The following is a 13,524-nucleotide window of genomic DNA, read 5'->3' as shown; positions in this document are numbered from 1 at the left end:
TCAATTTGCTGACGGAGAATGTTTTGATGTGATGTTGTCAATTAAAAGACTCTTAAAAGCAGTAAAAAACTGATATGGCGACGGATTATTGTTGCGATGTCCAATATCTCTGACTTGACCAAAAAAATTTCCAATAAATCTTGATTTATTAATCTTAAGTTAAAAGTAGAAAAATTACATTTTTGAAGTTCTTTCCATAAAAGTAATGCACCTTTGATGTGCAAATCCAATTTTTAATACATTTTGGTGCATTTTTTCTGATCGGTTTGTGAGTTTTTTTGTCTACAAATTCCATCTTGCAAAGCGTATAGCCTTTTGCCAAAACACCACGTGGTTACTTTGTTTGCTTATTATACTACTCAGACCTTCCTTCCATTAAATGAGTCGAATAAATTATCAAAAAAGAAAATAACATCTGCTGTTGCAAGAGTACACTCAGGCAATTTAATAGCGCTTTTAGTTGTCTCAAACACATCTGTAATATTATTAATATTTTCATATAAAGTTTTTCATTTAAAAAAAATAGTTGTAACCTTTTATCAAATAATTTTATTTATTATCCTGCTTAAAAACATAAAAGTTTTTTGAAACTTAATATAAATTATTTATTTTTATTTATTATCATTTATTACTTTTATTTATTTATATTATTTTTATTTATTATTATTATATATTATTATTTATTATTTTGCTTACCTTGTTTTAAAAATCCACAAAATTCAAGAACAGTTGCAACCGTGAGACTTAAAACTTGTACCGCATATTTTACCTTCATTTTAGGAATTAGAGCTGGATAGATGTGTTTATCTACTAATTTTTCCAACAGACTCCTAGGTTGCCTCCATGGAGAAAATTTATCTCTTTCGTATGCAGCTTGTATTGCCTTCCATGAGGCATACTTTTTCTGTGCACTTAGGCAATTATTGTTATTATTATTGTTTATTTCATTTTTATCAATAAATAATATATCTTTAAACATAAAATTATTACGAATTCCTTTTTGTAAATGCACATAGTCAAATAATGGTGTAATATTCTGCCCTTTTATCAAAAAAATATTACTCGTTGTTCGTCTGTCATTGTGCGATTTTCTTATTGCCTGATTTTTTAGAAAATAATAATTACAATATTACAATCAATCAATATCAAACATTATATATATGAAATGTATATATATATATACATATATATATATATATACATATATATATATATACATATATATATATATATATACACATAAATATATACAAAAATGCAAATATAATTGTACACATACTTATTTGTCAAAGAAAAGCACGTACGTGAATTACTTACTTTCATGCCACATCCCAATCAGCACACAATATTTTTTAAATGTTTTTTTAATATTTATTTTAAATTAATTTTTCATTGTACAATTTATTATAACAAAAATATTTATTAAATATTTATTAAATATTTATTTAACATTAATTAAATATTTAAAATAATGATTTAGAAAAAATATTTATTTAAAATTTATTTAACGTTTATTTAACATTTATTTAACATTAACTAAATATTTAAAATAATGATTTAGGAAAATATTTATTTAACGTTTATTTAACGTTTATTTAATATCTATTTCACATTAATTTTTCATTTAAAAAAACATTTTTTAAAAACATTAATTTAACATATATTAAACATTAATTTAATATTTATTTCACATTAATTTTTTATTTAAAAAAACATTTTTTAAAAACATTGTGCGCGAGAGCAGCGAGCATTCGCGAGTGAGCGCGGCAAATACACGGGAAGGTAGAGTAACAGTCAATAACTCGATTGTTTAACGGAGTTAAGAATATTTATTATACCAGAATAACAAGAGTTAAGCGTCAATCGAATAGAGAAGTCCGTATGAAGGCCCGGGTCGACAATGAGAGTTCGCTCGCGTCCGATATCCGTATGTGTAAGCCGATCGAACAATTATTCTACGTGCGATTACTTAATGACTCAAGAGCGTGCAAAAGACATCTGAACTCGTCCCCAAGTACGCGCGCCTTATAAAGGCGATCGGAACCTTCTAGAAAGATCCGGCGGGAAACTGACAGATAACAACAATCCCATTGTTCCGGATCCTTCTAGAAGGATCCTCAGAGTTCGACGAAAACATGTTTATTTTCATTGGAAGCGGCCGTTTGATTTCTCGAACGACCGTTTGACTGCCGTTCGGCAACGGCCGTGCTCCCGCGCGCTCGCGTGCTCGCTCGCGCACAGCGGTTCGTCGCGAGCGGGAAACACAGCACGCGAAAGCGTTCCTTTCCCGCGCGCCGCTCCGAACAAACATTAATTTAACATTTGTTAAACATTAACTTAATATTTATTTCACATTAATTTTTCATTCGAATAAACATGTTTTAAAAACATTAATTTTACATTTATTCAACAATAATTTAATATTTATTATTTATTTTTTTTAATAAACATTTTTTAAATATTTATTTAATATTGTTAAAGTATTTATTTTTTATGAATTATTTAATTGAAAAAGTAATTTTAGTAAGCATTTTTTAAATGTTTATTTAATATTTATTTAATGTTTATTAAATATTAATTTTTTTACTTATTTTTAATCTCTATAAAATTATGTTTATTTATTATTTATTTAACATTTAAGTTCTTTATTTTTCAATTATTATTGAATTTAAAATTTATTTAAAAAATGTTTCAATAACATTTATGAAAATCAGTAAAAAATTAACTTATATATATTTAAATAAATAATATACTTTAATTATATATATTTCGTCTTTTCGATGACATATTGACCTGATCTATCAGTGGTGTACATGCATAAACACAAAGTGTTTACAGATCATCACGAGGGATCAGATCGCAGCGATCATAAAAGTCAAGCAACGTTCACTGGAGTCGCAACTTGGATGGGTGACCGCGTGGAAATTTCCGAGAAAAAAATTCTTAAGAAAAAAACCTATTAAAAAAAATTGTTTAATGTAAAAAAGGGTGCAAATCCACTATTTTTAACGTTTTTAAAAAATTTTTTTATTGCAAAAGCTTTTTTTTAAATATTGTTTTGCTCATTTATGCTTCGTTAAAAAGAACGTTTCTTTAATGTATAATAAACGTTTTCTTTAAATGTTTTAAAAACGTTTTTATAATATTTGAAAAACATTTCTTTAATGTTAAAATAAACATTTTTTTAATGAAAAAAAGGGCACTTAACCCATTATTTTTAATATTTTTATAAATGTTTTTAAAAATGTTTTTTAAATGTTTTTAAAAACATTTTTTAAATATTGTGTGCTGATTGGGATATATTTGTGTATCTTTAATTAAAGAATTGATTGCTGCAATATTCGTGCCACCTTGATCGCAAACTGTTGTAACTGGCTTGAAACCATACTGAATTAATATTGTCAACCATTCTTTTATACATTTTGATAATTGCATTTAATTTGTTGATGCTTTGCAGTATCCATAGTTAATTGGCATGTGGTTGCCTGATGTTAAACATCTCATGTAAAAAACAATACAGTGATCGTCAAATTTTCGAGTTCTTCTGTTACCCCAATCTACGAAGCCTATGATTTTGTCAGTTTTTTTTGTCGTAGTGCATAGCAGGTTGAATAGATACGTATTTCATCCCATATAAGTATACATGTTAGATCTTGAGGATCAATTTCAGTTGCAAGTAATTTTAAATATTGTATGATAATTTTGTTACAGTATCAAAAGGAATTTGTTGTAATTGTTTATTTAATATGGAAGAGGACGGGCAAAACAAGTATTTGGATAAAAACTTATATGCAGAAGGTGACTTTTTATAAATTGAAATGCAAAACATTTTGTCTTCTAATGTGTATATTCTAGCCTAGAATATGCTAATATAAATACAAAATGTTATTATAATATGAACATAATTTATAAATAAAAAAGTGTAAATATTATATTATAAAAATGAATATAGTATCATAAAAGTTATAAATTGTAAATCTATTTTATCCGATTTTTACTGAAATTTTATATAATAAATTTTATTTACTTTGTAACATTACGACTCTCCGCCGTACCACTGCACTGGACCGACCAGCCAATTGCCGTACCTGAAGCCGTGCACGTGCGTGCGCTCGGCTAACCGTAGCGCGACCACGTGCTACCACGCGCGATCGGCGCGCCACGCGCCGCGTTCGGTAAGCGTTCCCACTCCGGCCAGCTCGATCACGTGCGCTAATTGGTGCGTCCAGCCGCGCGGAACCGTATATAAGCCGGCAGTGGGCAACCGAAAAGAAATCAATCCGAACATTCGATCTCAACGGATCCTTCCCAGCTCGGGCATACTCGAGCTTCTCCTCGAGCAAGTATCCCAGCTTCCGCACGACGGGCATTCTCGTCCCCGCAGCCGGGTATGCTCGGCCAATCCGATCCGCGTCGCCGTACGACGGGCATACTCGTCGTTCGGCCAATCCGATCCGTCCGTCCGCTCCCAGGCATTCCCGGCAAACCGACTCCGAAATACCGTACCCCACGGGACGTCCACTCCCGCGGGAAGAGACCGCACAGATCTACACCGCCACGTAGCCGGGAAACCAACTTCGATATACCGTACCTCACGGACGTCCACTCCCGCGGGAAGAGACCGCACAGGTCTACACCGCCACGCAGCCGGGAAACCGACTCCGATATACCGTACCCCGCGGGACGTCCACTCCCGCGGGAAGAGACCACGCAGGTCTACACCGCCGACTACCCCGCGTAGCCGGGAACCGTGTAGCCGCGCCGCACACCGCCGATCCCGAGATCGCGACCGGCCGGCACACGGGCAAATTGCGGCCCGTTGTAACCGTTCTAATGAGTTTGCCGCCTCACGGCAAAGTGCACGGCTTCAGGTACGGCACTCCGACCGTTTACACCGTGTTAACGAACACGCATCCGTCCGTTTATTCCGCTAGGCGTCCGAAACCGGTTAGCCAATAAGAATATCCGAATCCGTTCATTGCGTAAATGTTAATCACCGTTCATTCACTCTGCTTGGATTCGATTGTTGTTCTAACCGAGCAACTCCAATTAGTAACTCAGAGCGCGCAGCGCATAAGACGGGTCCGTCCGTTTAAGTCTCTTCGGTTATTCGAATCCGTTCTTCTGTTTAACATATTACTTTGCGAATTATATTTGGTCCGGCTGTAGGCGCGGCGCAGTGAGGAGGGAAAAGCAGCAGTAACTCGGGGGCGTAGCTACTGCTGCTTTTCCCTCCTCACCGCGCCGCGCCTACAACCGCGGCTGCCTACGTCTCGGCAACCGGCGGGCGGTCCTTACGCGCGGTACTACGCGCTTATTTGCAGACTTTATTAATTTTTATTTTGTTAACTATGGCAAATATTAAAAAATGTTAAAAAATTTTTCTGCTCAGTTTTACTTGATCTATCAATCCACAAAACCAGGGGCGGTAGTTACCTGACACCCTGTATATATATACATATATATATATATATATATATATATACAGGGTGTCCCAGACCAATGTATAAAGATTACTACGATGAGGTAGAAGGGATCGAGATAAATCAAAAAGTCTAATAACAGTTTGCGATATTTGCAATAATTTTCGTGTAATAAAATATTAAAGTCAGTCGAATAAGAGCGCGCGGAGAAGCAAACGGTTAGTCGCCTGAGCCGTAAGACCTCTCGGTTCGACGCGGTGCGGTGCCAAGCTATTTTTTCCCTCGTCGCGTGCTACTTACCGTCACCTACAATCGGGCCACAGTGGGCGATCCTACGGTTCATTGTCAGACGAACGACCGCTTGTCTCTCCGCGCGCTCTTATTTGGCTGACCTTAATATTTTATTACTCAAAAATTATTGCAAATATCGCAAAATGGTATTAGACTTTTTCATTTACCTCGATCCCTTTTACCTCATCGTGATAATCTTTATACATTGTTCTGGGACACCCTGTATATATGTACATATATATATATATATATATATATATATATATACTATATATATATATATATATACTACTGTGTCCAAAAAGTAAGGTGACATTGCATTTTAAATCTCCCGCGCGCACGGATTTGGAGGAATAAAATTTTTTTTAGGTTGGTAGGACTGTCTTTGACATCCAAGAGAAGTAACACGTCAAAATATCCATTAGTGTTTGAGATACGCATTGTTTTGTGAGCTGCTAAAAGTGAATTTCTCGTGGCGAAACAACACTTGGTTTTTGCACCACGATAATGCACCGTCACACACTGCGCTGATTATTCGTGATTTTTTAACCAAAAACTCGACTAATATCGTTCCACAACCACCGTATTCACCTGATTTGGCTCCATGCGACTTCTGGCTATTCAGCAAACTCAAGCGGCCGCTCCGGGGACACCGTTTCGAGTCGATAGAAGAGATTCAAGCCGCTGCGAAGAAGGAGCTAAAGGCCATTCCTGAAATCGATTATTACAACTGTTTCGAAGATTGGAAAATCCGTTGGAATAAGTGTATTATATCAGGGGGGGGATTACTTTGAAGGGGACGAAATTGATTTGCAAGAATAAATAAAGAATTTTCGAAATAAATGCAATGTCACCTTACTTTTTGGACACAGTAGTATAAATATATATATATATATATATATATATATATATATATATATATATATATATATATATTATATCAATCTCTCAAAATTATATGTAAGAAACAGATTGAATTTTTAGCTGTGGTACAACTCTGTCATTTCTTATTATCATGTCTATAAATCTTTGTTGTACAATAGCAGTTTTATCTTTTTTGCCTTTATCATTTGTTGTATTTAATTTAACTGTTTTTAATTTTATATCATTTTTCAAACCCATAACTATTTTCTTCAATCGTCTGGTTTCTTTTTGCAATTTTATAGTGCTGTTATAAAACTTTCTAGCAATAGGGGGTAAGTTTTGTTTTCTTGTTATTCCTAAAAGATTAGGTCTTTTTTTTCTTGTATTTTGTTTACGTTCTTTCATTATTTCTTTTAACATTTCTTGGTTTGCAATCTCTTGTGTTTGTAATTGTTCTTTTATCATTTCTATATCCTGTCTAATACGAGGTGTGATCAAAAAGTAAGGTAACTTTTCATTTTTATAAAAAAATATTCATTTATTTATCCAAAATTATGTTATCCTCTTCAAAATAATCCCCCTCTGATACAATGCATTTGTGCCAGCGCTTTTTCCAGTCGACAAAACATTTCTGAAATGCACTTTTGGGTATTGCCTTGAGCTCCTCCAGCGATGCAGCCTTAATCTCCTCAATCGTCGCAAATCTTCGTCCTTTCATAGGCCTTTTCAATTTTGGGAAGAGGAAAAAGTCGCAGGGGGCCAAGTCTGGTGAATACGGTGGCTGAGGCTATGATGATAGTATTGTTTTTGGACAAAAAAGTACTCACTAGTAACGACGTGTGCGCAGGTGCATTATCATGGTGCAGAATCCATGAATTTTCTTTCCACACTTCCGGACGTTTTTTTCTTATTGATTCACGCAAACGTCGCATAACCTCAAGGTAATACTCCTTGTTTACCGTACGACCTTGTGGTAAGAATTCTTGATGCACAACGCCATGGTAATCAAAGAAAACTGTGAGCAAAACCTTCACATTCGAACGAACTTGGCGTGCCTTTTTCGGTCTTGGCTCTCCTGGGCTCTTCCACTGGGATGATTGGGCTTTGGTTTCGACGTCATAGCCATATACCCATGTTTCGTCACCAGTTATAACCCTTTGGAGCAGATCAGGATCATCATTGACGTCGTTCAACATGTCTTGGGCGATGTTCATGCGACGCTGCTTCTGATCAAAATTAAGCAGTTTTGGAACGAATTTCGCTGACACACGTGTCATACCCAAAACATCCGTTAAAATTGATTGGCATGAGCCAAACGACATGTTAAGATCATCAGCTATTTCTCTAATCGTGATTCGACGATTTTTCAACACAATTTTTTTCACTTCCTGAACATTTTCGTCGGTTTTTGACGTGCTGGGGCGTCCAGAGCGAGGTTCATCGTTAACATTTTCTCGGCCCTCTTGGAATAACTTATACCATTTATAAACATTTTTTTTGCTCAAAGTTGACTCACCGTACGCCACTGTCAACATTTCAAGAGTTTTTGAACACTTAATACCATTTTTTACACAAAAATTAATACAAACTCTCTGCTCCATTGTTTTCAACAGCAAAAAATCGCCGAGCACGCAAACACGAGTCTAACCTTTATGCCTCTCACATAAAAACAACACATGCTATATAGTCAAAACTGTGAATATATGATCGTGATGAGTGTACCAACACAAAAAAAAAAAATTTGAAATTAGAGTGTACAGAGCGCGCGAAATTCAAAAAGTCACTTTACTTTTTGATCACCTCGTAAATTGAATGCTTTGATCATGTTGAATTAATCTTTCATGATTAATGTCTATTTCCTGTTGGAATATTTCTGTTTCTTGCTGGGATGTTTCTATTTCATCCTCACATATATTAATTGACGGAATAGCTGTGTCCACTAAATATCTCTTATTTATGGAACTGTAGTCACTATCTTTAAAATGTTCGTGACACACGCGTAATTTATTAATAATATCTTCATTTTAATCACGTCAATCTTAAACGTTGTAACCAGTCCATGCGATAACTTGCTTTTTTTGGAAACTAATGCGATAGCACTTTTCCGGTGGACTTGCATCCAGAGACGTAACAAGCTCGCATTTTTGTTTACTGCTGTTCACTGTACCCAACTGCACGAAACTTTTGCACAAACGCAAAACCACTGAAAACCACGTGCACTTGCAATGTGTTACAATGTATATGAATAAATTGCAAATGGCGGACGTTTTAGTTCACGATCTCTCCTGTGGTAAGACAGACGGTGTTGCAAACACAGTCAACGAAAAGTCCATAAGAGTGATTTAGCTCTGCATCTATCGGTGCGTACAATGTACGTGTCTCTTAAAAACGCTGCGAGAAGGAAAGTGGTGAGACGCGCTACTATAATGCATCCTGGAGAAAGCATGACACGACGTGGTCAACTGCGGTGTCCTGGTCAACCTAACTCTGTCCAAAAGAACATTGGAGATTAGAATGTAGAGGAACTGGTATAGACAGGTGTAGGATACTTATCATAAGACAATGTAATGTCAAAAGGTTTCCGTCGCCATAGACTGTCTACAGCAGTAAGCCGTGAATTATAATCATATTTTTAATTACTATAAGAGGCGTTTACCGTAGGCTGGCTACTTTTAATTAAATATCAGAGGCGTTTATCGTGTGCTGACTACTATTAATTAAATATCAGAGGCGTTTATCGTGTACTGATTACTATTAATTAATTATCAGAGACGTTTATCGTGTGCTGACTATTTTAAATTTGTATTTGCCCATCTTATAGGCAAACATAAGCAAACGGGAATGGAGAAACTATGAAAAATTTTTGCGTTTTATGAGAATGGGCGATGGGAATTCAATCCGTATTGCCCACAAAATATTGCCATATTCATGTTCGACATAAAAATATAATTTTAGTATTATGTATAATATTATATACATAATTTTCTTATGACATGGTCATAAATGTGCTAAACATTTAGTCTAACGTCAATCTCTTTTTGTTACATGCAGCGAAAAGAAATAGCATAGTGTCAAAGTGCAATGTATATTGCCAACACATTACGTCCTTATTCAATAGCAGAAACTCAACAGGTCGAATAAAGAATTGTTTCGCGCAAACTCATCCGCTTATAAGACGGCCCGAGAGTGCCTGTCGAAGTATTCGGTACTGAGTTGGGTGATTTCGCTTGTTGAAAAGATAAGGACAGAACTCAAACGGTAATAAAAATTAAAAATATCGATATTATCGACAATTTTAGGTCTACTTAGTAGATGGCGCAGGACCGTTGGAGTTCGGCCGTCACTCCAGCATCGCCTTAAATGATTTAAGATGTAGTAATAAATCTTATAATACAATTTGTTTTGGGAACGCTTTAATTTCCTGTCTATACAATAATAAATTTTCTTCTTCGAATATTTTACCGTGCACTTGAGATGCTTGCGATGATATAATTCGACTTGGATAAATCTATTTATTAAGTACCAAAATACCACATTTCATTGCAATCTGTAGTACGTCGCAATTCATGGTTAAACCTGACGTCTCCAAATCAAAAAAGGCAATAAGTCTCTCCATGTTTTAAACAGATTTTATTATTTTCAGCAATTTGCTCATTTTCTATAGCTGGCATTGCAAGTAATCCGACATTTTTCAGACCAATTTACAATTTTCTAAAACGTTTTTTTATATCTTTCACATCTTTTAAAATATTCAAAGTATTACGCTTGAAATTTTTCATTCTCTATATCGACTAATATAGATGATTTAAATCATTACATAATTTGAATTTATTGTATTTGTATTTTTATTATTTTCTTTGTAAATTAATTTTCTGTATAAAAATATCCATTTATTATTATGTTATTTATCAAATTTTGCAGCTCACAATTACATATTTTTTAATTTATAGGTAGATTAGATGTATGTATATTCATCATTGAACATTCACACATTAACATTTGATATTGATACATTTCAGCAACGTTCTTTCTATGTATTGTAAGGAGAAATGTTGTTTCATTATAGAGGAGAAACACGCTCGCGATGAAGCAGTAGTGGAAAATCAAAATAAAGAGCTGGACAATCAGTCAAGGAGGTCGAAGATACGTGTGCAAGAAGAATCTAAAGAAACTATGCTAATACTGCGTCCCTACAAAACGAAGAAATCGACATCGGAAGAAAAAAGAAAAACTAATAAATCAAGCGGACAAAGTTCTTTCACAACTCACAAGAGCTCCGACGCGATTTTTTTTCCGCAGGAATACAATTTCTCTTCGTAATTGCTTCCTCAATTTCAATAAAATTTTGCTATAGGCGTTGCAGGTAGACGCACCATCATTAATTATTCAACGACCGCAGTTAATAAAATGCTCGTAGGATCGTCCAATAGCTCATTATCTGTGCCTATTAATAGTCTTAGTATCGATTGCACCAGCAATCTTGGTCAATTAATTGTATAATACATCAAATAAGCCTGGTAAAATTTATTCCAATATTTTAATCCTAACCTTTCGTTATAGCAAGTAACATATCTTTAAAATTGTAGTAATATTACAAATTAAAATATAATATTACGGAAATTTTACAGAAATATTATACTGTAATATATTACAATGTAATATTACAATTGTACTACTAAAATATTACAACGCAATATATTACAGAATAATATTTCAATAATATTTGTATTGTACTGCAGTGTAATGATTTTGAAATATTACAGAAATATAATATAAATATTATAATAATTAAAGTGCAGAAATAGGCTCAATATAAAATTCAACTAAAATGTCACACGATGTGCAAAAATCCGACCAGCCATCTACACATGATGCATATTGAGTAATGCTAATGTCGGTGGTAAACATCAGTTTTTGAAAAAAATGTACTGTAAAGTGTGTTTTTTCGAAGTCTTGTAACTCGGTCAAAAGAAATCATAGATAAATTTAAAAAAAGCATTTTGTAGAGAGAATGTTATACTTTATGGAACTTACATTGCATTTGTCGAGAAAAAATTTTTTTACTGAGCTACAGGCTGTTAAAAATATGTAATTTTAAGAAAAAAACAATGTATCCTTTTTGGCACATAGCACTGAAAAATTGAGAAAATTTTTGAAAACCATTGATAGCATGTTAAAGCTGAAACTTCGAGCTTTAAAAAGCTTTTCTCATTCTTTTGTCTATGATGATTTTTCACGGAGTACGGATATCATTTGTAAAAAATGCAAGTTTAGTTTCAAAGTTGCGTAACTCGGTCAAAAAAAATCATAGAGAAATTTGAAAAAAAAAAACATTCTGCAGACAATATATTATGGTTTATGATGCTTTGTTTAAATTGTTCGAAAAAAAATTCTTTTGTCGAGCTACAAAGTGTCAAATATACAAAATTTTAAAAAACAAAACAAGATGTGCTTTTTTACTACATAAGACAAAGAAGTTAAAAGAACTTTATAAATCTGTCGATTCAGCGTTAAAGTAAAAACTTCAAGCTTCAAAATGCTTTTTTCGTTTTTTATCTGCTATGATTTCTTACCGAGCTACAGCCGTTTGAAGATAGCCTAATTTTTCGTGCTTGGAAAGTGTTCCTTATTTTTTGTTGACGAGTGTATCTATGACTTTTATACTCACTTAATTTGGATGTTAACGGTCTGCATGTTTACTCTACATATGACGCATTTTTTAAAATAACTGTACTTGTATACATTTCAATTTTGTTATGTAAAAAATTTTTAATTTGACTACCTTGATTGACATCATGTTTTATTGTTAGTTTTATTTTCTTGATTTTATTTACCTAAATGGACGCAATTAATTCAAGAAACGTAATGCACTACAATATTATTTAGATCACGGCTCTTCATAAACTTTATTAACCAATCGTCGTTTATAACAACATAATATTTATTTGTATTTATTATTAATATATTATTATTAATATTTATTTGTAACTATTTATTTGTACTGAAGATAGTCTGAACAAAGATCAGAACGGCTATTATGTTATTCTCTGATTAATTATATGTTGTTATACACAAGAAAAATTAATATCAGCTATATACGAGTAGGCTCTATATGGGCACGCCTTTTATACATTTAAATATTACAATATGCAGCATTGCCAACAGATGAACATAGTGAAATTCTATTTTTTGTAATTAAAAAATTATACAAGAAAGAATAAAATATACAGTATTATTAAATTTTTCAGTTATGTTTTAATGATAATAAAATGATGTTTTTTGAAAATAAGCCACTTTTAGACTTTGAGATAGAAGTAAATAAATTACAATACCACAACTGCAATATATTTGTAATAAAAGTATTGAAATAATTTAATTACTCGTAATATTACATAAATATTATAGTAAAATAATTGTAATGTGTCACTATTATATTATTGTGATTTATTTTAGCGGACATTTTAATATTACTGTAATAACTTTGTAATATCCTAGCATGTTAAAAAATTATTTGAATAGATTATCACAGAGTGATAAGGATGATGACGAATGAGAATAAGAAAACTATAATTTTCCAAAATTTATTATGGATGTAAATGTTATGTTGCTTGAAAAATATCATACTTGTGAAATAAATTAATAAAGAAAAATATGTCATAGCATCCGATGTGCAAAAAAAAAACAAAATGAAAAAAAGAACCAAGATGACGAGTCTGTACAATAACAAAAAGATATTAACCGGATTAGAATTATGTAAATTATATAATTACGCTAAATAATTTTAACACATAGCTTAACACAGCAATATTAATACTATATTTTAGTTAGTAATATTTTTGAAAAATTCTGCGATATTACTATTTAATTATATGCTAGATGGGCTCAAATGAAAGAAGGATAATTAATTAATCATGACGATGGTGCAATCGATTATATATTGCAAATA

At 33.0% G+C, this 13,524-nt stretch overlaps 1 protein-coding gene across 2 annotated transcripts in view; it reads left to right on the top strand.

Moving 5' to 3' along the window:
- Positions 1-11,238, top strand: part of LOC105196676 (potassium voltage-gated channel protein Shab) — a 747,097-nt gene extending 735,859 nt beyond the window's left edge. For both annotated transcript variants that reach the window (XM_039448786.1, XM_039448787.1), the window contains one exon: positions 10,645-11,238. In XM_039448786.1, the coding sequence (XP_039304720.1) occupies positions 10,645-10,898 (254 nt within the window). In that variant the 3' untranslated portion in view covers positions 10,899-11,238. The remainder of the gene's footprint in view (positions 1-10,644) is intronic.
- Positions 11,239-13,524: the final 2,286 nt, after the last annotated feature.

The sequence above is a fragment of the Solenopsis invicta genome, chromosome 4, assembly GCF_016802725.1.
Source record: "Solenopsis invicta isolate M01_SB chromosome 4, UNIL_Sinv_3.0, whole genome shotgun sequence".
In the NCBI taxonomy this organism is placed as follows: domain Eukaryota; kingdom Metazoa; phylum Arthropoda; class Insecta; order Hymenoptera; family Formicidae; genus Solenopsis; species Solenopsis invicta.
The sequence above is the reverse complement of the archived record's forward strand: the minus strand, read 5'-3'. Positions and strand labels throughout refer to the sequence as shown.